The sequence below is a fragment of the Oryzias melastigma genome, linkage group LG23 (assembly GCF_002922805.2).
Source record: "Oryzias melastigma strain HK-1 linkage group LG23, ASM292280v2, whole genome shotgun sequence".
NCBI classification, from domain to species: Eukaryota; Metazoa; Chordata; class Actinopteri; order Beloniformes; family Adrianichthyidae; genus Oryzias; species Oryzias melastigma.
The window spans coordinates 6,155,933-6,180,555 of record NC_050534.1 but is presented as its reverse complement, the minus strand read 5'-3'; the positions used below and the strand labels follow the sequence as shown (position 1 = coordinate 6,180,555).

The following is a 24,623-nucleotide window of genomic DNA, read 5'->3' as shown; positions in this document are numbered from 1 at the left end:
ATCATCGTTAAATCTAGTTACAATAAAGCTGTAATTCCACATCGTAAATCTGCACTTTTCTCATTTTTTTGATAATTTAAGCTCACATTTAGCATTAATTAATACAGAAAATCAACAATCTCCTTATTAGGATGGTTTTTTTTAAATAAAATATATAAATATTTTTTATCATTATAAGTAGGGGTATCAAATTATCACGTTAATCGCATTTAATTAATTACAGACAAATAACAGCGTTTTTATTTTAATCACATTAATCTAGTTTTTGATCTAAAACTATTGTAGAGTTCTCAGATAAAACAAAGGTCCAACTATTTACGTACATGAAAATTTTACTTGAACTCAACTGAGTTTTAGTACACAGCACACGCCCGGCACTGATATGATGTTATAAATATGTGATTTTGTACACAAGTTCTTTAGATATTTACCTCAAGACACTGCCATAACGCCCAGTAAGGTTTTCATCATCATAAATTAATACAGATCGCATCAGATAGTAAACTGTGGAAAAGCTATGTCAACATGTGTAAATTTGAGGTAAAAATTGTTCCTACTGTTATTTTTTTAAAGTGTTATAGCATTCCGGACCTGATGTTTTTGCTTTTCCTCTTTCAGAATTGATCGAGATTTAGAATAATACCCCTTGGTGGTGTAAAAGTAAAGGTTGGAAGTCTGTTACAATAAGAAAACTTCATAAAACCACTTTTTATATTGTATTTTGATCTTTTGCTGTGCCACAATGTCACAAATTTAAATGAAAATACCTCAAAATTAAGTGTTTTACAGCAATTATTAGGTTAGGTTATTTTGATTAACTAATTAGAGGTCATTAATTGTACAAAAAAAATAATCACATGACAGCACTAAATTTAAGACGTCAGAAAAGAACTAACATCTCGTCCCGGTCAAACACAAACACTGAGTTTTTGTTTGACTCAGGCTTCACAACCTACATCCATTTAACCTACTTTTTGTCCTTTTCTTGGCTGTGGCCCAATAATATCCTCTATTCACTTCCCCGTGTATTATTTTTGAGTGAAAGCCCTGTTTTATGTGAATAACTACAGGGATTATTGAACCAAAGTGATTTCCTTTAAAGCCATCAAGGCTTTGCTTAAACCAAACCAAACACATAAGAGTTCAATGGCCACACAACCACAGAGTCAAACTGAGTAGTTACCTTATTTGAAGAAGATTTTATTTTCTAAAACACTATTTAATTAGCATTTGTCTCTATTTAAAATTAAACCAGAGAGAATCCAGAAATCATATACAGATGGATGTCATCTTTAGGTTATTGAAACCACAATTTTGCTTTATTTTCTAAAACACCAGTCTGGGTATTTACTGTCACATTGCTGGCAGAAACAGACAAAAAAACATCAATGCATAGTTTGAAATTACTCAGTGAATCGGGCAAATGTCCACAAATAGCCAGAGGCACAAAAAACAATGAAAGCAATCATTGTTCTTTAGACTACTTAGACTGACACTGCTGCTGGTTGTTTGAGCAACATGACCAGATGACTGACAGCCAGATAAACCTTCATCTCTGCAGAGAGTCGCGCTCCAGCAGTGACGGATGAGCAAAGGGAATCGGCCGCAGACGTCGCACGAGGCCAAAAAGTCACTCTGTCTCTTCATTTCTGCTGTTTTACCGAAGAGCCAGAGCGCTTTATCCTCCTGCGCTCACCGCACGCCGCTAATGCAAAGCAGTCGCTGGGGGTTAAACGAGCGGGTTTTTTTCAGACATACAACATCCAACTGACATTAACCAGGTAATTTGAATAGTGAGTGAAAATGACTTTAAATAAGCTTTTTTTCTGCACTATTAAACAGTTTGAACGGCAAACGCTGCGCTTGGTGAGCTTTTTCAGAGCCGAACAAAAACAGCAGGATTTCCACTAAGAGAGCGAACACAATAGCGCTCCACAACATCATGATGAGCATATTATCAACTAAACTGCCCACTACCAAATGATTTGAATGTGAACAAGCTCCCATTAAAACAAGTTAAAGGTTAAATCTATTTTCATTGTTAGTTTTATGCGTCATGATCGGAATAAGTGGGTTTGAGATTCAAGGCCACGAGTGTTGAAGCAGAACCAATTCAATTTTTATAATGAATTCATTTCAGATCTGTACAGTTATTGATAAGCTTCATTAATTTAATGCTAATATGTGGTTGCACTTAGAAAATAATTGAATTTAGATTTCAAATAGCTTCTTGTGAGAGTAAACAAGAATACCCTATATGTTCTATGATTTAATTCTTTACAAGTATGGATGCAAAAAGAAATAATGGCAGCTGTTATGAGGAAAATAATTTAAAAAAGGTTAAATTACAAAAAATAATTTAAAAAATTGTTCTGCCTCTCCTGGAGCTCGTTTCAGTTTGGCCAGTAGGTGGTGATCATACAATAGCATTACACCTAATTCCAGAAGAAGAGGAAAGCATGAGAGAAAAAAAAAACTGTGCTTGAGATCACAAATGGTTACTCTAAAAAATATTTACTTAAAATAGTTTGGAAAATTCATGTCTATGAATAAATATAGATGTTCATTTAGTCAGCAATGTATGTTTAGATTGACCGAGCGTTAGCATTAGCCGTCCTATGGAAAATCTCATTAAACTTTAGCATCAAGCTAGCGGATAGCTAGCATTACGCGTTAGATTGATCTCTGATATGAAACACTTTAACACCTTTACAGGGCCTTTGCCATCTTTACGAGCTTTTAAGTGTATTATCTTTATACCTCACATTAACAACTTCAAACCGTTATTTTGATCTATTCATGCATTTCTGAGCATTCCTCTAAAATTCTGCGCTATGAGCACCAGCCCCTCCCAAACCCACAAGCGGGTTCTCACAAGCTGATGTCACAAAGAGAGAACCGCCCCTTTCAGGAAGAGTCTGCACTGCCAGAACCGCCCCCGCGGTAAACAAACACACACTTTCTCCGCAGTGCTCAGCTAAAAACTGAAATTTTAAATGCAAAGTATCGTATATCTTCCAATTGATTCCCGACTCTAACAAATTCCAGGGCAAACAGGTGTTCGTTACTTTAGAACCGGGCTCCTTTACAACCCAAAGAACCCGAATGCTGGAAATGTTAGCTTAAATGAGCGCTATATTGGCGCTTTCTAATGTTGTCATCACTTTCTGCCAATCAACGAATGGCTACAGTGGCTCCACCCCTGCTGTTCTGTTCCACATTTCAATGGACCTACAACTGATGCGGGCCCCTAAGAGGTACGGTTTGGTACTGTTTAATAGGTCCATTGTACAATTGAAACATTCAAAATACCGCACCAGGTCGTAACGTATCGGACTGCTCGATGGAAATTAGGCTTATATTTCACATTTGTTGTTGTTATCCTGGCTAAACATGAGGTTAGAAAACTCCTGCTTTTCCAAAAACTGACAAATAGGTGAGACAAATATGTCACAGAATGTTAAAAATCTGAAACCAAACTACGTTTATTTTCATTGTAAAGCCACAGCTGTTTACATTGGTATGAACAGGAACTAACTTGCCTGTTTAGAAAGATAAATGGCTAAATGGCTCCAAATACTTTTGTTTTGAAAGAGCCTTCAATACGGAAGTCAAAGGGCTGCCCTTTGTAAAAGACGAGCAATCAGAGAGCAAGAAAACTGATTTTCAATAAAGCGGAATGCTCACAGACAGAAACACTAATTGGCCTAAAAACTCAGACGGCTGACCGATTATCCTGCCTTTTGTACAGGCCGTCGCTTAGTTTGATAATGAAACAAGACATGCCCTTTTTTTTCTAAAGGCTGAGACAATATCTTGAGGTAATAATTAAATGCCTGTGAAAGTGTTAAGTCAATTGTTGGGTTTTCCTTCAAAAGCAACTTTTGTACGTCTGTAGGGAATCTTTTTCAAGTACCGGCCCACTTCCACCCCCACATTTCTGACAAGCGCGTGATCATTAACAGATGACAAAACCCCGCATGACGACAACGCAAACAACAACTTACACATTAACCTTTCAGAGTGTTCTCACAGCTGTTGCGCAATAAGGTATTTTATCCGCATACAAGTCCAAGAGGTGATTGATTATTTCTATGTTTAGAAGTTCTATTTGCAAAGCAAAGTTCTTTCTTTTTCTTTTTGAAAGTTCAATTAGTATAAAACACATTCTGGCCCACACAGATTTAATAAGGGGCCAGCTAAGCTAAATTTATTCCTATATGAATCACTAGAAGTCATTAGCTAAAAAGCAAATGCAGGAAAACGTTGGCCCACGTTGGAATCTTGAGGGAAAAAAACATTCAGATTTTTTGGAAACTGTGGCAAAAGTCATGCGTTTCTGATGCCTTGCAAATCCAAGCAAGCACAGATTTGACTAAAACAGAAGGAACAGCCCGTGTTCTGGCCGGTGTCTTAAGATATAATGAGACTTTTTTCTTTTTTTTTTTAAGGCTTTCGTCGCCAGATCCACTGTTTCCAGACTGCTCCACGTGGGTGGCAAAATGCTAAAGTACATCAGGGGAGTAATTCTTCTCCTGGTGCCACTCTTTGTACAGTAGGTGCAAGCATACTTGAAATGTATGTGTGGCTTTGTGAGACGCAGCAGGTGGACTTGGTGCAGTATTGATCCTAGTCGGTACCTCTGGCTCTCCCATCGATCAGAAAAAAACCTGAGTCTGAGCCAATCTCTGGCTTCCTACTCCACAGAATCAAGGCATTATCTGCATTAGTTTGGAGATGTCACCTCTTGATTTAAAACCCACTCAACAAGAAGAGCGGCTTCAGATGTTTGTATCTGGTTTCATCTGATTACCATCTAAAAATAAAACTTTTGGTTTCTTGAAGCAGCTTGATATAGTCTCAATATCAAACCTGATAATGAAGGTTAATTAAGGGTTTTTGGTAAGAAAATATTTTGTGCACCCAGTTTGCTTGGTTATTGGATGAAGCCCATTGACTGTATATAACAACTGGACTAAGTCACCCTTCCGCCCCTCATGTTCCAAACAGGAAGTAAACTCCAAAATAGCCTAAAAGCAACAAAAAGCCTGAATTAGCCAAAACAGCTAGCATGCTGCTGAAATATTAGCTAAACTCCAAAATAGCCTAAAAACTTTAATAAATGCCAAAATAGTCCAAAAAGTTAGCAGAATACCATTACAACTTTCAACTTTACAACACTCTGACTCCATATAATATAAAGTAACGACTAATTGACTAATAAATTAGTCGTCGAGTATTTTAATAGTCGATTAGTCGCCGATTAGTTGACTTGTCGTGGCAGCCTTAACCCACATGCAAGTTTTTACCTGCCTCCTATTAAGATAACATGCAGTATAATTTATGTTGACTTAAATGAAATTGTTGCACAAAAATAAAAACGACCCATTAGTTGTGATTTGGTGTATTACTTGTTCTTTATCACATGTCCAATCGTCATTGCAATATTGGGCAACACTTTAGATGAGATGAAAAACACTCAATATAATGTTAACAAAGATATTTAATACATTTAGTTTATTATTATGGCCTTTGTAGAAAATGGTCTCACTTTAGATATTAATAAATCTTACTAAGTATGTTAATAAACCTTATTCAGCTTCTTTTGCTAATAAATGCCTTACTTACACCCTATGAACACATCAATGATATTTGTTAATATGTTAAAAGAGCTTGATAAGGAATCTTATTATAAACTGTTACCCAATATTGATTACTAAAATCAGACATTACAAGTTTTCCGCATATCATGCAACCCTGTCTGAATCGACTTAAGTCAGTATGGCTATAATACATATCCAAGTATTCGGATATCTGCTCCCGAAAATTTGAGAATGAATATTTGCAATGTTCAAGATCACTGATTTGCAATCTTTATAAAAATAGTAGAGTGTAGTAAAAATTTGATTTGGGGAGCAATACATTTTGCTCTGAAATAAGGAATAATGTTGGGTTTTAAGCTAATACACTAAAAAATAAGCCGAATGCTTTAGCGCTAAAGTCACTGGAAGTAAACAAATCTTCAAAATAAAGTGTCGGTGAAGGTTCCCATTTTCAAAGTAAAACTTTCAAGTATGTTTTTTTTTCTAGTTGAAAAAAAACATAAGCTGAAGTTCCATTTACTGACATAAGTTCTGAAAAAAATAATTAGCTTTAACACCAGAACTTTAGGTCGAGTGTATTCTTTTGATTTCGGTAACTTTTCAACATCATTCCAGACTGTGGGGAACATTTTCAGGATTTTTTATTAATATAATAATAAAACAAAAAAAACAGTGATGTTCAAGTTTTGTGTACTGATTAAGTTAATCAGAAAGTTGATGATAAAAAACTTGGTAATGTTTACTCCATCTCTTTCTGACTAAATCTTTGTGTTCATCCGTTTTCTTTATTCTGTTCTAAATACAATGATGGTGATTTAATACATATCATTTTTAAATTAATACATCCAGTAAAAATATATACTGATGGAAACTGTGCAAACATATTATATTTTAAATGTAAAAATCGTGGTTTGATCTGTAAATCTTGATTCGTGAATTGAATGTGGTCAACACAAAAGTAACAATTAAGTTCTTCTTTACTCTTTATCTTCCAGAAGCTGTGCACCAAACATTACAACCCAAGCTGTCCGGTTTGATGACAACTCATTCGTCATGACCGTCGCTGCGAGAATGTCTCACTTATAGACTCCCCACCAAACAACACACTCATCGGGAAACTTTAAAGTAACCATGGCGATGTTCTTGCACCGCCCACTTTACAAGAACCAGAAAACATACACAAACCCAGAAGCTATAGGCTCACCGAAACAAGCGAGCTTGCACCTGACGGTAACCATGGCATTCCCGCGCTCCCTCAAGTTGAAGGACCAGTCCCTGCCCTCCTCCTCCCCCCTCCCCCCTGAGGCTGAAGAGCGGGGTGACTCAGACATTAACAAAGTCTGCCAAGCATGTTCACGTATTCTGCTGGAAGATGACATGATCTCTCTGTTACTAAGGAGATGGTGCGTGAAAAATCCTCTGGATATACAGTAACTACAGTATCTCTGGAGGGCGGTGGTGGTGGTGGGGGGGTGCTTCTTGCCCCCTCTCTCCTCTTATCAGACTTGCAGCTGATCTTTGATGAGTTTCTGTCACAAGCATCTGAATATAGTCATTTGAAGTGAATCATGGCGCATTATACGTTTTCAGTGGCGCGTCTAAAAATAGCCGGGCGAAGAAAAATGCCACGCTAAAGTCATTACTTCACCATTGTGCTCCCCTCTCTAAATGGTTTGAATGACATTTTTAATGGCATCCTGTTGCAGGCATCCATATTCCACTATATTTGAGTGCAGAATTGGTATTATTATCATTATTATGTCATGTGGAACAGAAATAAAATGAATAGAAGTTTTGGTGTTAACAAAAAATATAGTTACGATGACACCCACTGGAGTCGGAGGATTGTTTCAAGTTTGATGAACATCTAAAGTAGGTAAAAAGTCTTGAGGTGTAATGCTGCTCTACTCCACAGTGTTTATTTAGAGAGACCAAGAAAACTATGCACCGACACGTGAGAACGCTGGCAGGAGACGCAACACAAACAAGACTGCCACGCTCAGTTTCAACTTCAACGCCTGACTAGCAGACTGCTTTTCTGAGTCAGAAAGAGTCACTTCTATTCTCATATAAGAGAAAGATGGTTTTATGACTACAATAAAGCAATAACAAGACACCAGATAAGCCCTCTCATCTTTAATCCTTTTCTATCTTTCACAAACTATAATTTTGAAGAAACTAAAGTTATTCGATTTACAGATATAGACTCGTAGACATCTACAAACCTATTCCTTGTGAGCCAATGCCATGGTTGTTTTAAAGCAGCTTCAGTAACTAGCAGTTTTTGATTGACTGAACACACCTGATCCAGGTGAGCAGCAAATACTGAAGCATGGTTAGCTGTAGGACTGCCTGCATGGTAGATGTTTTGGCAAATTTAGGAATTTTTCAGATTTTTAAGCTAATTTAGAGTTTAGCTAATATTTCAGTTACAAGCTAGCTAATTTTGGATTTTTTTCAGGCATTTTTGGGGGCAATTTAGGAGTTTATCAAAAATTTCAGCTGCATGCTAGCTGTTTTGGCTAACTTAGATTTTTTTTTATTTTTTTAGGCTAATTTTGCATTTAACTAATATTTTAGCTTGCTATCAGCTTCAGCGTTTTCAGCAATTAGCTTCAGTGATTTCAGCTATCAATTTTAGCATCTTCAGCGACCAAATTCAGCTTACAGCATTCACGCTAACATTATCGCAGGTAATGCTATATATCTAATTTGTCATTAGTTTAAAGCTAATGATGGTTAAGATATGTGCTTCAAATCCAGTTTGCGCATGACCTGATTATTCGACTAATCTGAAAAAATAATCAGAGATTAATCGACTATTAAAATAATTGTTTGTGGCAACACTAGTAAGCTGCAAAACATGTAAGGCAGGAACAGGGTTGGAGACCCCTAGTCTGTGCCAAGGTATTCTAAAGCCTTTCGGAGTCAACTAGATCAATATATTTGATAATATTCAAAATATTCATTTTTCCACTTGAAAGTAACCGCTTCAAACAGCAGCTTTTTATTTCTCACATTAGGGATTTTTAGTATGTCATTGCATAAAACAAACATTTGCATGTGCTAAAAAAAAATAATTAACAGAAATTCTTTCAAAAGAAATATACAAATTAGATTTTTCAGTAAAATGTATTTCAGCCTTGCAGTATATTAATGAACCAATCAGAGATTAGTATGTTGTTGTTGGTTTTACAGCTTTTTAAAATAATTACTTTTAATCACGACATTCAGTTTTTTAGGCAAATTCAAAAAAGTCAGTTTCTACATTTGAAATTCAACTTTAGTTGGGGGGCGGGACTGTTGGCGTAAAGTAAGCCTGCTCCGACTTCCCGTCATCCATCTGTTTACACTCTCCAACTTGCTTACAGCCCCCTCCACCCCCAATTTAAAATTACAGCTACACGATTTTCGCCTGCTCCTGATTCACAACTATTTGAATAAATGAATACTCACAAATGCTATTTTAAGCTAAATATATGTCCTCCATCATGACAAAAATGACACAAAAACATGTTAAAAAATACAACAACAAAAGATGACTTAATGGAAAAACTAAAACACTGAACGAATCAGAGATAATCACCAGTTTAACCACAGATAACCAAAAGCTTGCAGGTAATCTCCTCCCCCTGCCGGGGATGTTTTGGAGGTGAAACGTCTCCACCCAGGTGGGTGTGTTGAGAGCAGAGGAAAACATCACCTAAAAGTTCCCGGGATCGATTCCCGCTGAGTGAAAGGCAGCTTTTCTTTTCAACATTTGAGTGACTCCCAGCGGGGGGGCTCCTCAAAGCACATTACCGAGCTGTGAAGCCAGCAGCCCACTGAGAGTCACCAGACTGCTAGAAATAAACCGCACGCGCCCGTGTTTATCAGGATACCGGCGCGCGCGGGGAGGAAGGAAGGAAGGAAACTCCTCTTTAAACGAGGAGAACCCCCAACATTTAAAACGACCTGTTCGTTAAATAAAACGAGCGGCGGCGAGCACGTTTCAGTCGAAAACAAAACACTCACGAGACTACGTCAGAGTCACAACACCTGAATCGTTTTACTACAGTGCTAGCATGTGGAGCGCGCGCGCGCTCCGTACGCTTTTGACAGTTTAAATAGCACGCACCTTCTAAAAACGAAAGTGAGCACTTTAATTTGATTTATAGTTATTCCCCCAAAACACACAGCGAAGTTGTATTTTGTCAGGTAAGTGTGTGGGTATTTACGTCAAAATGTCACATTTAAGCTTAAAACTTAACCGAACTTAGACCGTGACATCCACAACTCGGAGTTTGTTTTTTTATTTATTTTTCCCAGCATGCTCTTAAAGAAGCGGACTCTTACCTGCAGGACACCGTGATTTCAACTTTTGTGGCCGGAATGGACGGGTTGAGCGGGTCGATGTCTCCTATGGACGCCATGTTCGGGAAACTGTTGTTCATGGTGTCGGAATGTGGTTTTCCGCCTCTCCTCGGGTCCAGCCTCTTTTTTTTACGAGCGATATAAAGGAGATAAAGTGTGTGCCTCCTCGGCGGGAAGTGGAGCAGAGGAGCCGCGGAGGAGAAGCGAGGAGCTGCGCGATGTGATGTCACCTCTCTCCTCCGCCTCCATCCCTCCTCTCTCCTTCTCCTGGGGCTCTCCGCCAAACACTTCCCCCCTTATTTTTTCCTCCCTGCCTCTCACTCCTTCAGTTCACCAGCCCCGCGTTTATTGGCCTTCAGTAATGATATAATGACCAATGAATCAAACATAAATAAATCTGCCATAGCAGCTCAAACATCCCCACATCCTCAATATTCACAGCAGTTTCTTTTCCAGGTGGATTGCTGGAAGAAGAAGTCTCTTTCCAGGGCCGGATAAACCTTTTTGGGGGCCTGGGGTCCATCTTTAACCCCCTACCCACCATGATGTTATCAAGGTGATTTTAGCTTCTGAGCTATACAGAAAAATAATCGCAACAAAAGTGTGTGAATTTTAGGACTTACTAAATGACAAAAAAGCCTGTTGTCGAAACTATTGATTAACCCTATCTATGTTGCTGTAAATTATTGCAGTATTGTGGCAATGGACGGATGAAAACTCCTCAAAGCAGGGGTGTCAAACTCAATCGCACAAAATCCAAAACACACCTTAAGTTGCGGGCCGAACAGAATAAACATTTATTGAACACTCTAAAACTATATTTTAAAAACTTTACAACCATAACTTTTTTTACATAACTATGAACTAGATGTAAATTATCACCTGTGATAATGCTGGTGTAAATGCTGTAAACTGAATTTGACCACTGAAGATGCTAGTGCTAATAGCTATTTATGCTGAAATTGATAGCTGAAATCACTGAAGCTAATAGCTGAAATCGCCTTAAAAAGCCTTAGGTTAAAAAAAAAAAAAAAAAACGTAGGTTAGTCAAGATAGCTAGCATGTAGCTGGAATTCTAGCTAAACTCCAAAACAGCCTAAAAAACAAAATAAAAAAAGCCTAAATTAGCTGAAACAGCTAGCATGTGACTGAAATATTAGCTAAATTCCAAAATAGCCTAAAAACTCTAAAAGAAAAGCCTAAAGTAGCCCAAACAGCTAGCATGTTGCTGAAATATTAGCTAAATTCCAAAATAGCCTAAAAACTCTAAAAGAAAAGCCTAAAGTAGCCCAAACAGCTACCATGTAGCTGAAATATTAGCTATACTTCTAAACAAGCTAAAAACATTTTTAAAAGCCTAAACTAACCAAAACAACTAGAATGTTGCTGAAATATTAGCTAAACTCCAAAAGAGCCAATAGTTCAAAAAGCTAGCAGAATGCCAATTTTTAAAACTTTAAAACTGGGACTTTTTAACATAATTCTGAATAATAAAAAGGCAGGAATATTATTCCAGAATAAATCAACTTAAAACATTTAATAATATTAACAAAAATTTACCCTCCATAAAAAATATATTTCGTCAAAATTATCCATCCATCCATCCATCATCTTGACCGCTGCTTCCCTTTCGGGGTCGCGGGGGTGCCGGAGCCTATCCCGGCCACTGAAGGGCGAAGGCGGGGTACACCCTGGACAGGTCGCCAGTCCGTCGCAGGGCCTCAATCACACACACATACACTCTCACATTCACACCTAGGGGCAATTTAGAGTCACCAATTAACCTATGAAGCATGTTTTTGGACGGTGGGAGGAAGCCGGAGTCCCCGGTGAAAACCCACGCATGCACGGGGAGAACATGCAAACTCCACACAGAAAGGTCCCAGCCGGGATTTGAACCGGGGCCTTCTCGCTGTGAGGCGAGAGAGCTAACCACTGCGCCACCGTGCAGCCCCACAATAAATCAACTTAAAACATTTAATAATATTAACAAAAATTTACCCTCCATAAAAAATATATTTCGTCAAAATTATACAAAAATTATTTAAAAAAAATATAGGGATGTTGGTTAAAAAAAGCAAGTTTCTAGCCCATTCCTTTGGCGAGTTTTGGCTCTTTAAAGAAATTACCGCAAAGCGCGATTCCACCACTAGGGGGAGCAAAGAAAACGCAAGACCGGCATAACAATAGATAAACACAATAAACAATGTATTAAGTGATTAGGATACTAGGTTGGTTGAGACAATTTTTATCCAACTGAGAAAAAAGCAAAACAAAAACAAAGCTACAGATAACTTGACCATAGGTTGTCTTGCTATCATCTTACTGGTCCGGCCCACTTGAGATCAGACGGGTTGAACCAAAATGAGTTGGAGCGGCTGCTGCAGACAGCCCAGGTTTTTAGAGGATTACTCTTAAATTCATGAACAGATCAAAATACCGCTCTGTGATTCTTTAAAGTGAGTAATGAACAGTAAAATGCACTTAAAACCTCAAAAAGTAGATTTTTATGGTAGGGCCCCTTTAAATCACTTAATTTAAAACTCATTTTGAATTGAACACTTCTCCATCCAGATATGTATTTTGTGCGTGTGACCACTCAACTTTATGTTTAGATGAGAGTCATAGGATGTTAAACTGACCCTATTACTCAGTGTTTACTGGACAACCACATTTCTAAGTATAGCGATGGCGCTTGAAGCCGACACACCCTGAGTTTGATGTCTGGCCTGGTGGTGAAAACCATCTCAGCACCTTTGGGAAAACAAGGAATCTCAGCCACGCTGCGAGCTGAGGAGGACGGCCTAGTCGAGGTCGCTCAGAGACGACACGCATGCCAGGGCGAACGCTGACTGTGCACGTGGTGAACCACAATGCAGCACCAGCCTCACTCGCACATAAGCAGATCTTAGTGTATGCAGTGAGAATATTGATACTAATTGATCTTAATTTAGCTGCTGACTCCCTGAACATGCATTAAGCATGAATTCATTTGTATGTGATACATTTCCACTAATTACTGAACACAAATATTGAACAGTTTCCATCCAGAAATCCATATAAATAGATTATAGAAGTTATAATTAGTATTATTTTTTAAAAACACCTCAAGCTAGTCTTTACAGTTTTTAATATAGATTTTAGTTAGAGTCAGTTATGTGACACAAGCCGAATGTTTTATGCTTTATCTGTAATTTTCAATTTGATTTCACTTTGATTCCATTAAAGTCGGTTAAATGGACGTATTTTCCACACTATAAGGCTCACTTAATACTCTTAATTTTTTCAGAATATGACAGTGCGCCTTATAATCCGGAGCAACTAATATATTGATTCATTTTATTTAAGCTTATTAATGTTGAAGCTACTTTGTCAAAATATTTGGTTGAGTGTTTCTGAGAACGCGCTAACGCAGCTAACGTGTAGCGGTGTTGGACTTTGGTTTCTTATGTTACCAACAAGATTGGGAATTAGCATAGTCGCAGTAACATTTGTTTTAATGGTTTTACAAGTTGCAAACAATGTTGGCTGCTATTGCGAATATGCTAACACAACTGACATGTAGCGATGTCAGACTAGGAGTTAGCGTAGACATGGTAACGTTTCTTTTGGAGGTATAAGTCTTTTATGTGTCGCAAACAAGATTGGGTTTCATTCTAAATATGCTAACACGGCTAACATGTAGCAGTGTTGGACTGTATTTAATTTTACATGTTGCTAACATGGTTAAGAGTTAGCGTAGTTACAGTAACGTTTGTTTTAGCAAATATATATCAGGCTATTTTTCTATGACTTGCAAACAATGTTGGCCTTAATTATGAATATGCTAACGCAGCTAACTTGTAGCAGTTGTTGGACTGTGTTTTTTTTACGTGTTACTAACAAGTCTGGGAGTTAGCGTAGTCTCAGTAACATTTGTTTTGGCGGGATCACACTGTTTATTTACAGGTTGCAAACAAGGTTGGGAGTTTCCGGTGTTGTGAAAATGCTAATGTGGCTATCGCTGCTGTTATGGCTAACATGTATTGTGTTAAAAACATGTTCTAAAGTTACCATAAACTCAGACTGACAGACTTATCTCTGAATTATTGACTTTTAGGCTAGTTTTTGAGTGGACCCCATGGTGCAGTGGTAGAGCGGTTAACCCCCTAATTGGAGGATTGCAGAGCCCCATGTTGGTCCTGGTGGTTACTGTAGCCTTTAAGTAAGAACACACCATTTCTTGCCTATTTGATCATTTTCAGCAAACATATCAAACTCCATCCTGCTCAGGATTAACTAACTGTCTGTCTATCATCCAGTCTTTGGTCTGAAGTAGCAAAAACATGTTTTTCTCTTATGAATGGCTTCGTTCCTAAACGGTGGTGTGCCAGGTTGATAGCAACGATCTGTTATGATGTGCTAATTTACACTTCATCTCCCAGAGCTCAGCTGAAGGGCCCTTCAAGCATAACAGGCTTTGACACACAGTTTATGCTGATCTGCAGTTCCGTAAACGTAACCTTTTAACAGCAGATGATTCAATTCCAAGAGCTCCGTTCTGTTGAGCAGAGCACACACTCGACCCGCTCTCTATCAGCGAAAGTTCATCTCCCTCTCATTAACTGATCGGCTCACAAGCCCCTGCCTGGTTTCACCTCCGAACCCCCACCGGCGCGTTAGCCCCTCCCTGCAGTTCAAAAGCCTGGGTAGTTTTTATGGAGCGTTTTCGTTTGGGCTGATAATCGGGATCCCCCAGAGAAGAAAAGAACTTGATGTCGCAGCGGAAGATCTTCAAAGCAGAGTCCGTATCACGGCTCATCAGATGTGGTTGTTTTGGTGCTATTTTTAGCAGAAAGATTCACTGCCTGGAAGCTGAAAAGAAAAAGAAAAAAAAGGGGCATAAACTGTCCTTTCCAGCCTGTTTAGCTTAAAGGAAAATGTCTGAGGCAGAAAAAGATGCAGTCCAACCACAGTTCTTCATTTACATGTTTCAGCTCCAGTGACACCACAAAAACAATCTCATCTGGAGCCATTTCATGTAAACAGCTCATATTTTCCCAGTGTTACAGTCATTTTTAATAAAAGTTGGGACCTTTAAATGCCTCCCTACTGGTTGCCTGGCAACTTCATAGCATAACTTTAGTGAATTCCCTTCAGCCTGTGAGTCGATATAAAACTACAACTTGAAGGTGAAGTTTGTGTTTGAAAAAATATTTTAATAGTTTCAAGGATGTTTCATGTTTTGACCCCTCAGTGTAAGTGGAAGGCTTTTATTTTTTTAAGTGAGTTTTATTTTGAAAGGCCAACAATGGGATTGTGCATGATTTTTTGAGGGATAATCAAAAGGGATAAATTCAAAGACGTAAAAAGATAAGTAACATAAAATCATTTAAATATGAAAAAGCTTCTAAATTTTAACTAAAAGCCAGATTAAAAAGGGAAGTCCTACGGAGCTGAAACTTGGCAGAAATTTATATTCCATTTTTATATTACACAAAACATTTAAGGTAAATATATTCAGTTACCTTGATTTTGATGCTCTATGCTTTCTGCACTAATGCTTTTGGAGAAATTTTTTTATGAAAAAACAAAAAACATTGGTTTGATTTAGTAAAATTTGTTGATTTTATTTTTCTTTTTGGTGTGGGACTGCAATTTGAGCCATTTCAGTAGAATGGCCCATTTATAGAAAATTAATCAAATTCTGTTCATTTTTGTATTTTGTAAATAAAAGATAAAAGATGAGTTTGTTCCGGAGTTATGTCGGTGTAGGTAAACATCCCGTTTCTGCATTCTGATGATAATCAAATACAAATGTGTCTGGATTTGATGAAGATGAAGAATAACAACATTCTAGGCGTCTGTGGAGCTCTACGACGGTGTTGCAGGTTTTTGTACTTATAAATAAAACATGCTGGGCGGACTGCAGCTGCAATACGGACGTTTTTTTTCCAACCACAATTCCAAGTGACATTTTTCTTTATATAAAATCAAAATTCAATTAATTTTGAATAATTTTACATTTTTTGATGCCATAATTTAAATTAAAATACATTTTGGAATTTAGAATTGAAAATGCATTTCGGTCATGAATTTGTAAAATTGTGTTTTGCAATTTACTATACAATAAAAAAAGACATTTCAATTAATTGTTTTCCTGTTTTCCACGACAATTCAAAATGTAAATGTTTTTTGTTTTTTTTGCCGCTGTATCACTTTCAACATGGTACAGTATGTTTCAGTATTATTTGCAGTTCTGATGCCTTATACTAGAAAAAAATAACTAATACTTTTCTGTAAAAGTACAGAGGCTTCTCATAAATTGTTGTCAGGCAGGAATAAATCAAATTTTCCCCATAAGACCAATTACACACGGCTGCTCTCAGTAGAGCCCAACATTAAATATTGATCGTTCATCAGTGTTCATATTCTTTTTTTTTTTTCTATCTTGGGGGAGTTTTAGCTCCTTTCATCCATCCTCTACGTTCAGTCACCTTATAAAACACAAAATCTGGATTTTTATGACTCATTAAAATAAAAAACTGAAAAAGTTCCAGCTAAATTATGATTTTTTTTTTTATTTTAAGTATATAACATGAAGAAATTCTTACAGATTAAAGCTATAAATATTCACACTGACAGGAGAAAAGTTCTCAAAGTGGAGAACTTTTTGATGAACAACCAACGCTTTTGACATTTATGGAGCTGTTTTATGGCAAATTGCTCTTATAATCACCGGAAGTTTCATTTTTTTCCAAGATTAGCTTAAAAAAATAGGTGAAAACTATCACGTGGGCCTGAAGGCAGATGAAAAAAGTTCTTCTACGGTCACCTTCACTGACGTTATGGTCCTTTACCGCCACCACGTGGTCATTGCATGAAATTACACAAAAAACAACTATATATTTTATTATTATTAACCATTTATTTCCACACTTAAGCAAACATGTCAGTTAGCTAAAACAGGAAGAACATATTTACAGTAACCCTTTCAAAATAAGATACAACTCACATTAGAAAAAGATGTTTTTGCAGCTTTTTTGTTGTTGGGACTAAAACTGTTTGCAGCTTTATCGATATGGTGACTATTTTAGCCTGAAATATAATCAGATTAAATCTCATCATTAAAAAAAGGAATAAGGATTGAGTTGAGGCACCACCACAAACACACATTTTGTGTGTCTGTCACACAAACAATATGATTCGGATGGAAAAAGTTCACAGTCAAACACTGATAGAGATGATGCAATTAAACAATGGAAGAATAAATAAAGACACATTTACAGAACTGAATGGAACTCCAGCATTTGTGCATTTTAGAAATACAAAAAAGAACAAAAATGGAGATTTGTTGTCATTATGTTGGTTGGAAAAACTGTTTTTAATCCTCAAAAAGTGAAACTACAGCTGGACTTTAAAAGTCCAAGTGTCCTGTGCTGTATGAGGTCAAAGGTCAAACAATTCAAAGAGGTTTATCACATCAAAACCGGAAAATTAGAAGGTTAAATCTTAAACAAGAAATTATACGGGTATTTCTAATGTTCTTGGTTGCTAGTTTGGTGAACAGGAACTGCTCAAACTGAGTCCAATTACTTAGCAAAATGAAAAGGCTGTAAATTCATTTACAATTTAAATCCATTTTAAACCCTCAGTAAATTTATATGAATCAAAATTAAACTAAATTCTAAAAATTAAAGTTTTTTTTCCTGTGGTGAACTGGCAATCCTCGCCTTTGCCCAACAGTGGTTGGGATAGGCTCCAGCAACCCTGAGTCCAAATGTAAAAATTGAATAATCGAATGATCGATTTCCTTTTTTTTTCTTTTTTTCTACTTTTAATTCTTCAAAAATGACAGCAGGCACTGGAAAAGCTAAAGGAGCAGCAGAGAAAAAACACGACAAACAGGTAAAAACATAGACAAACTTTCAAGACTTGATTAAGATTAAACAAACCAGAGCAGCATGAAACAAATCTCTTTGATGGTGAAATTTTCCACCTTAAATTTAGGGGACAATGTGAGTTAATGGCTCAGAGATCAAAACATCTCTCAGTTTTCAGTCAAGAATGATCTTTTTTTGACCTAAAAGTATTAGTTCAACCTGAACAAAAGAAGCGGAATCCAGTGTTTTGTTTCTGATGACTTTTTTTTTTTTTTTAAACATTAATGATTTAAGGTACTTTCATTCAGCAGAGAAACGTCATGTATACAGAGAGTCTTTGGGATTTCACAGTAACACTTCATCTGTGCATAGTCAGGAGTTTGAAACAATGCAGTAGTTCTTCATCAGCTGTCAGTGATCCTCTAAAGACGCAGCAGCTTCCCAGATTTTCACTGTGCGGTCACTAAAGCAAAAAGCACAAACAGATGGTCAGACAGGAAAGTTTGTGATTGCCCTGCAAATACTATAATAACCCTTTAACACCAGAGAAGTCCCTGGTGACGGCTGAACAACACGTTCTTTGACTTAATGTTTTACCTAAATTCAACACTTTACAGATATAAAAAAAGTACCTGTATGTAACTCTTTATGGATATAGAACAGTTTAACAAAATGCCACACTTTGCAGAAATGCAAGAATTTGAGGATATGCAACAGTTTAACAAAATGCAACGCTTTATAGAACACTTCATCAAAATGCAACACTTTACTGAAATGCAACGCTTTAAAGATAGGTAACGATTTAGCGATAGGTAACGATTTAGCGATAGGTAACAATTTAGCGATAGGCAACGATTTAACGATAGGCAACAATTTAGCGATAGGTAACGATTTAACCATAGGCAACGCTTTAGCAATAGGTAACAATTTAGCGATAGGTAACGATTTAGCAATAGATAACGATTTAACAATAGGTAACGATTTAGCGATAGGTAACGATTTAACAATAGGTAACGATTTAGCGATAGGTAACGATTTAGCGATAGGTAACGATTTAGCGATAGGTAACGATTTAACCATATGCAACGCTTTGGCAATAGGTAACGATTTAGCGATAGGTAACGATTTAACGATAGGTAACGATTTAGCAATAGGTAACGATTTAGCAATAGGTAACGATTTAACGATAGGTAACGATTTAGCAATAGGTAACGATTTAGCGATAGATAACGATTTAACGATAGGCAACAATTTAGCGATAGGTAACGATTTAACCATATGCAACGCTTTGGCAATAGGTAACGATTTAGCAATAGGTAACGATTTAGCGATAGATAACGATTTAACGATAGGCAACAATTTAGCGATAGATAACGATTTAACGATAGGCAACAATTTAGCGATAGGTAACGATTTAGCGATAGGTAACGATTTAGCGATAGATAACGATTTAACGATAGGCAACAATTTAGCGATAGGTAACGATTTAACCATATGCAACGCTTTGGCAATAGGTAACGATTTAGCGATAGGTAACGATTTAACGATAGGTAACGATTTAGCAATAGGTAACGATTTAGCAATAGGTAACGATTTAACGATAGGTAACGATTTAGCAATAGGTAACGATTTAGCAATAGGTAACGATTTAACGATAGGTAACGATTTAGCAATAGGCTACGCTTTAACAATAGGCTACGCTTTAGCAATAGGTAACGATTTAACGATAGGCTACGCTTAAGCAGTAGGTAACGATTTAGCAATAGGCTACGCTTTAACAATAGGCTACGCTTTAGCAATAGGTAACGATTTAACGATAGGCTACGCTTAAGCAGTAGGTAACGATTTAGCAATAGATAACGATTTAGCAATAGGCAACGATTTAGCAATAGGCAACGATTTAGCAATAGGCAACGATTTAGCAATAGACTATGATTTAGTAATAGGCAACGATTTAGCGATAGGCAACGCTTCAGCAATAGGTAACAATTTAGCGATAGGCAGCGATTTAGCAATAGGTAACGCTTTAGCAATAGGTAACGATTTAGCAATAGGCAACGATTTAGCGATAGGCAACAATTTAGCGATAGGTAACGATTTAACCATAGGCAACGCTTTAGCAATAGGTAACGATTTAGCAATAGGCAACGATTGAGCGATAGGCAACATTTTAGCGATAGGCAACAATTTAACGATAGGCAACAATTTAGCGATAGGCAACAATTTAGCGATAGGCAACGATTTAGCAATAGGCAACGCTTCAGCAATAGGTAAAGATTTAGCAATAGGTAACGATTGAACCATAGGCAACGCTTTAGCAATAGGCAACGATTTAGCGATAGGCAACGCTTCAGCAATAGGTAACGATTTAACGATAGGTAACGATTTAACCATAGGCTATGCTTTAGCGATAGAAAACGATTTAACCATAGGCTATGCTTTAGCGATAGAAAACGATTTAGCCATAGGCAACGATTTAGCAATAGGTAACGATTTAACCATAGGCTATGCTTTAGCGATAGAAAACGATTTAGCGATAGGCAACGCTTTAGCAATAGGTAACGATTTAACGATAGGCAACGCTTTAGCGATAGGTAACGATGTAACGATAGGAAACACTTTAGCGATAGGAAACACTTTAGCGATAGGTAACGATTTAACGATAGGTAACGATGTAACGATAGGAAACACTTTAGCGATAGGTAACGATTTAGCGATAGGAAACGATTTAGCAATAGGCAACGCCTTACAGATACACAACAATGTATGTTAGTACTAACTTTACGTTAGTAAAGTGTTGCATAACGACACAAAGCTGGCTTTTTTCCGCCACAGATTTAGTGGATTTACGTTTTTTGCATAATCACTTCCCTACTGTAAAGTGTTGATATCACAGTGAAGCTGCGCTCTTTCCTTCAGACTCTACTAGAATTACATTAACTACACACACTGTTCAAAACTTAGTGGTTCAAAGAATGTCAACACCAGCGCTAGAGCTCCAGTGTGCATCTCTGAAGCTACATCTCTGGTGTTGAAGGGTTCAAAGGTCGCAGAACTCCAGGTGATGATGCTGGTGACTCACTCTGAGGCTGTGAACAGATGAGTGCTGTTGGAGGCCAGGCCGTTGATGGGGCTGTCGTGTCCTTGGACCTCACCCAGAGACGCCATGGAGTCGGCGTGCCAAAGGCGCAGCAGCCCTCCCCTGCAGCCGCTGAGGAGCACCAGAGAGCCTGGCACTATCCCCAGAACACTGACCCAGTCCGGCTGAGCACTGACTGCCTGGAAGGTCAATGAAGCCAAGTTTAATCTCAAAACTCTTTCTAATTAAAAGCTGCAGAAAACATTTTCTGAAGAAAGAAAGATTTTACCCGTAAAAGCTTTTTGCTGGCTAAGTCCCACTTGCGGATGGAACAGTCTCTGGAGCTGCTGTAGAAAACGTCTCCGTGTACGGCCAGAGACTCCACGCTGTCCTGGTGGGCGGGGTCAAAAGTATGGCTGGGGGTGACGCTCCCCTGAGCTCCCTCTGCCACTTCAAACATCTGAGCAGAGGAAACCTCCATGAGAGCCGGACACGTCAAAGACTGTTACAAAAAAAAAAAAACAGCTCCTACTTTGAGGTGACAGTCCTTGGAGCCGGTGAGCACGGCGTCCTGCCCGTGACTCAGCCGCTCCACGCTCAGACACAGCACGGGCGCCAAATGCCCCGTCAGCTTCCCTGTGGACGCAAACCTAAAGGAGGACACTCATCAGCATATATCCTGCGCAGACAGAGAACGGTGGAGACGGACTTACTTTCGGAGGTCCCACATGCGGACGGCGTTCCCGGCGGCAGCGTACAGGAAGGAGCCAGACGCGTTGAGGGCAATCTGGCTGATCTGACTCTCTCCAGGTGGGACGGATAGACTTCTAGCGGAGGAGCAGGTGTCTCCTGCTGCGACTTGTCCGGACGACCTGTGAGGGAATGGCGACGGTGGAGTTTGATGCTGCGTTTGCATCAATGCGCGAGCGCGGCTGACTTACGTGAGCGTGCGGATACACTTTGCCGAATCTCTTATGTCCCAGACTTTGATGTAAGCGGAGGAAACGGTGAACACCATGCTGGAGGTGTACCTGAAATAAACCATTTCAGAAGGTAAATAACACCAAAAAAATAAAATAAAATAAAATAAAACCGTGTTTCGTACCTGACTGAGACGACGCTGCTGGGATGATCTGCCAGAGACATGATCTCCTGACCGGTCACCAGGTTCCACACTTTGCACGTTCGATCTAAAAGGCACAAATTTGGGGTCAACATAAGCAAAGGTCACCAGCTAAGAGGTCGTTGGAGCAACCACGTACCTTTAGAGCCCGTGAAGAGGAGGTCATCTGTGGCGTCAACACACAGCACGGGCTTGGTGTGTCCCTCAGCCACATGCAGGCACTGAATTCTAGACCGGCTGTTCTTGGGCGCCGTCACAGGATTGATCACACCTCTAAGACAGACATTACTTTTTATTTCTTTAAATTAAATGAAATTTTCTTCTGCAAACCAAAAATAAATGTAGTGAATCCGTGTTTGGTAAAACATTGAAATCCTACTCGATTCATCTTTTGATATATTTTAATAGCCGTTTTTAGCCAAAATCAAACCTGTGATTTTCCGATCGGAGGTCGACCGCTCTACCGCTGCACCACAGTCGCCCCATATAACAGAAATTATATACAGATTCTTTTTTCTGGTCAAAAGTAACTATACTATAATAGTTGTTGCAGGTGATGTGGCAGGTGTTTATTACCTGTGGCCTTCAAAAACAGGAGATTCCTCCAACCTGAAAACAGAGGAATTTTTTTGAAATATTATTTTTGAATAAGAGTGTTGGTGTCATTTGTTTGGTAATAAGAGCAAAACAAACTAACAATAAAATAAAATGTTTTTTGATTGACCATATTTTGGCTGAAACAGTCTGAAAATCAAAGTGAATCTAGTTGCATTTCACTAATTCGCCACTAGAGGGCGGTTCCTCTTCAGTCCAATGATATAAAGTAGTCCATCACTATATTCTAGTTGTTTTATTTTTTCTTAGAGCCATTTTTTATCCTTTAAACAGTGCACTGTATTCTACGTTCTGATTGGTTGTTGGCCAATCTGTTGCATAGAATGTGTTTTATCTCTCCATGGTGGCTCTCTAGCTGAAGAAAATAAAATAATAGTAATTTTCAAAAAAAAATTTAGAGTTTAGCTTCTATTTTAGCAACATGCTAAATTTTTTGCTAGTTTGTTTTCTACTGAGGTTTTTAGGGTAATTTAGAATTTAGCTTCTATTTTAGCAACAGGCTAATGTTTTTGACTAATTTGGTTTTCTGAGGAATTTTATGCTGAAGTTATTTTGGGATAATTTAGCTTCTATTTTGACAATTTGACAACATTTTTGACTAATTTAGATTACTGAGGAATTTTAGGCAATTTTGGAGTTCAGCTAGTAATTGAGCAAAACAAACTAGCTTTTTTTGTGGCTAATTTGGCCTCTGAGTTTTTTTTTGCTAATTTGGAGATTAGCTAATATTTTAGCAACATGCTAACATTTTTGGCTGATTTAATTTACTGAGTTTTGTATGCAAATTTGGAGTTTAGCTAATATTTTAGCAATATGCTAACATACTTGGCTGATTTAATTTACTGAGGAATTTTATGCTAATTTGGAGTTCAGCTATTAAGTTATTAAGCAACAAGCTAGCTTTATTGCTAATTCGGGATCTACTAAACGTAAAAGGTAAAAATGTAAAAAAAAAAAAAAATCCCATTTTGAAACATGCTAGTTTCTTTTTATATTTTTGCTTCTGTTGGTACCAAAAATACTTCACAAAATTCACATTTATTAAAAAATAATAATAATAATAAAAAACAATAAGAAGGTCATGAAGGCAAATCCAAATTTCTTAAAGGCTAAAGTAAGTCCATGTGGCTCCTTCTAGGTTTTGATTGGTAGATAATGGACCCAAAAGGTTGCCGACCTTTGTAGCCTAACAAAAATAAACACATTTCTTTACAATCCACATTTCTTACAAATGCATTTTTTTAATTGAGGAAATGTAGCAATCTCACGATCTACTGACTGTACCCTTAAGCTACGTTCACACCAGACTTGGCAATCCACGTTAAAGCGACATAATCCAAAGAAAAGTCGACGTAAACACGTGTATCCGTGTGCTCAAAACTCTCCCAAGTTTTTACGAATGTTTTCAGGCTCTGCGTAAAAAAAGCCAACCTGAACTCGAGTCTCATCCCCGTGTGAATGTAGCATAAGAGTTTGGAGCTCAAGCAAACTGCAGGTGGACTTACAAAGATTTATAATCTGAGGCTTTGGCTCTGGGTTCTGCTGTGTGCGTCTGTGTCGGTGTTGGGATGTGCGACACCGGCAGCCCTTTCTCTTGCATCTTTCTCCGGTTGAGGGGCGAACGTTCCAACAGGTCCCTCTTGATCCCTGTAGGCGATCTGGATCCAGAACTTTAGTGAAGGTACAGAATTAAATACTATTAACAATTAAAAAAATAGCATCATCTCTGTCAGTGAGCAGTCCCACATGCTGACACTTACACCCCAGCCGGTCTGGCAGACAGCACAGATGGGGAAACGGTTGGCTCGCGGGTGGGGGGCTGACCCTGCTTGTCTGCGGGCCCTTCAGGGAACTCTGTGAGGGGCAGAAGAGGACCCGAGAAGTCTCCAGTTGGGGAGTCGCAGGACAGATCCCCGCTGCTGGCATAGAGCAGCTCCATTTGGGTGGTGGTCCGCCGTCGAGCCTGCAGGATCACAGCAGGTTGGAGC

General features: G+C 38.2%; 2 protein-coding genes and 1 long non-coding RNA gene across 6 annotated transcripts in view; 1 reads left to right on the top strand and 2 right to left on the bottom strand.

Annotated features, from left to right (window-relative positions):
• Nucleotides 1-10,065, bottom strand: part of LOC112152641 (copine-8) — a 118,077-nt gene extending 108,012 nt beyond the window's left edge. For both annotated transcript variants that reach the window (XM_024282343.2, XM_024282351.1), the window contains exon 1: nucleotides 9,939-10,065. In XM_024282343.2, the coding sequence (XP_024138111.1) occupies nucleotides 9,939-10,036 (98 nt within the window). In that variant the 5' untranslated portion in view covers nucleotides 10,037-10,065. The remainder of the gene's footprint in view (nucleotides 1-9,938) is intronic.
• Nucleotides 8,637-16,370, top strand: LOC112152654. 2 transcript variants are annotated; one of them, XR_004947190.1, is made up of 4 exons: nucleotides 8,640-9,800; nucleotides 9,912-10,314; nucleotides 10,413-10,512; nucleotides 14,056-16,370. It is a non-coding gene; the product is annotated as an uncharacterized LOC112152654 (long non-coding RNA). The 2 variants fall into 2 exon arrangements; XR_004947189.1 differs by having other exon boundaries at nucleotides 8,637-9,800; nucleotides 9,912-10,512.
• Nucleotides 16,371-16,841: 471 nt separating this feature from the next.
• The window catches only part of LOC112152630 (kinesin-like protein KIF21A), a 47,102-nt gene continuing 39,320 nt past the window's right edge, over nucleotides 16,842-24,623 (bottom strand). For both annotated transcript variants that reach the window (XM_024282323.2, XM_024282330.2), the window contains 12 exons: nucleotides 24,396-24,598; nucleotides 24,141-24,305; nucleotides 22,597-22,629; nucleotides 22,451-22,486; nucleotides 22,160-22,293; nucleotides 22,003-22,087; nucleotides 21,839-21,928; nucleotides 21,611-21,769; nucleotides 21,430-21,547; nucleotides 21,187-21,357; nucleotides 20,901-21,097; nucleotides 16,842-18,281 (listed from right to left, as the gene is read on the bottom strand). In XM_024282323.2, the coding sequence (XP_024138091.1) occupies nucleotides 18,230-18,281; nucleotides 20,901-21,097; nucleotides 21,187-21,357; nucleotides 21,430-21,547; nucleotides 21,611-21,769; nucleotides 21,839-21,928; nucleotides 22,003-22,087; nucleotides 22,160-22,293; nucleotides 22,451-22,486; nucleotides 22,597-22,629; nucleotides 24,141-24,305; nucleotides 24,396-24,598 (1,443 nt within the window). In that variant the 3' untranslated portion in view covers nucleotides 16,842-18,229. The remainder of the gene's footprint in view (nucleotides 18,282-20,900; nucleotides 21,098-21,186; nucleotides 21,358-21,429; nucleotides 21,548-21,610; nucleotides 21,770-21,838; nucleotides 21,929-22,002; nucleotides 22,088-22,159; nucleotides 22,294-22,450; nucleotides 22,487-22,596; nucleotides 22,630-24,140; nucleotides 24,306-24,395; nucleotides 24,599-24,623) is intronic.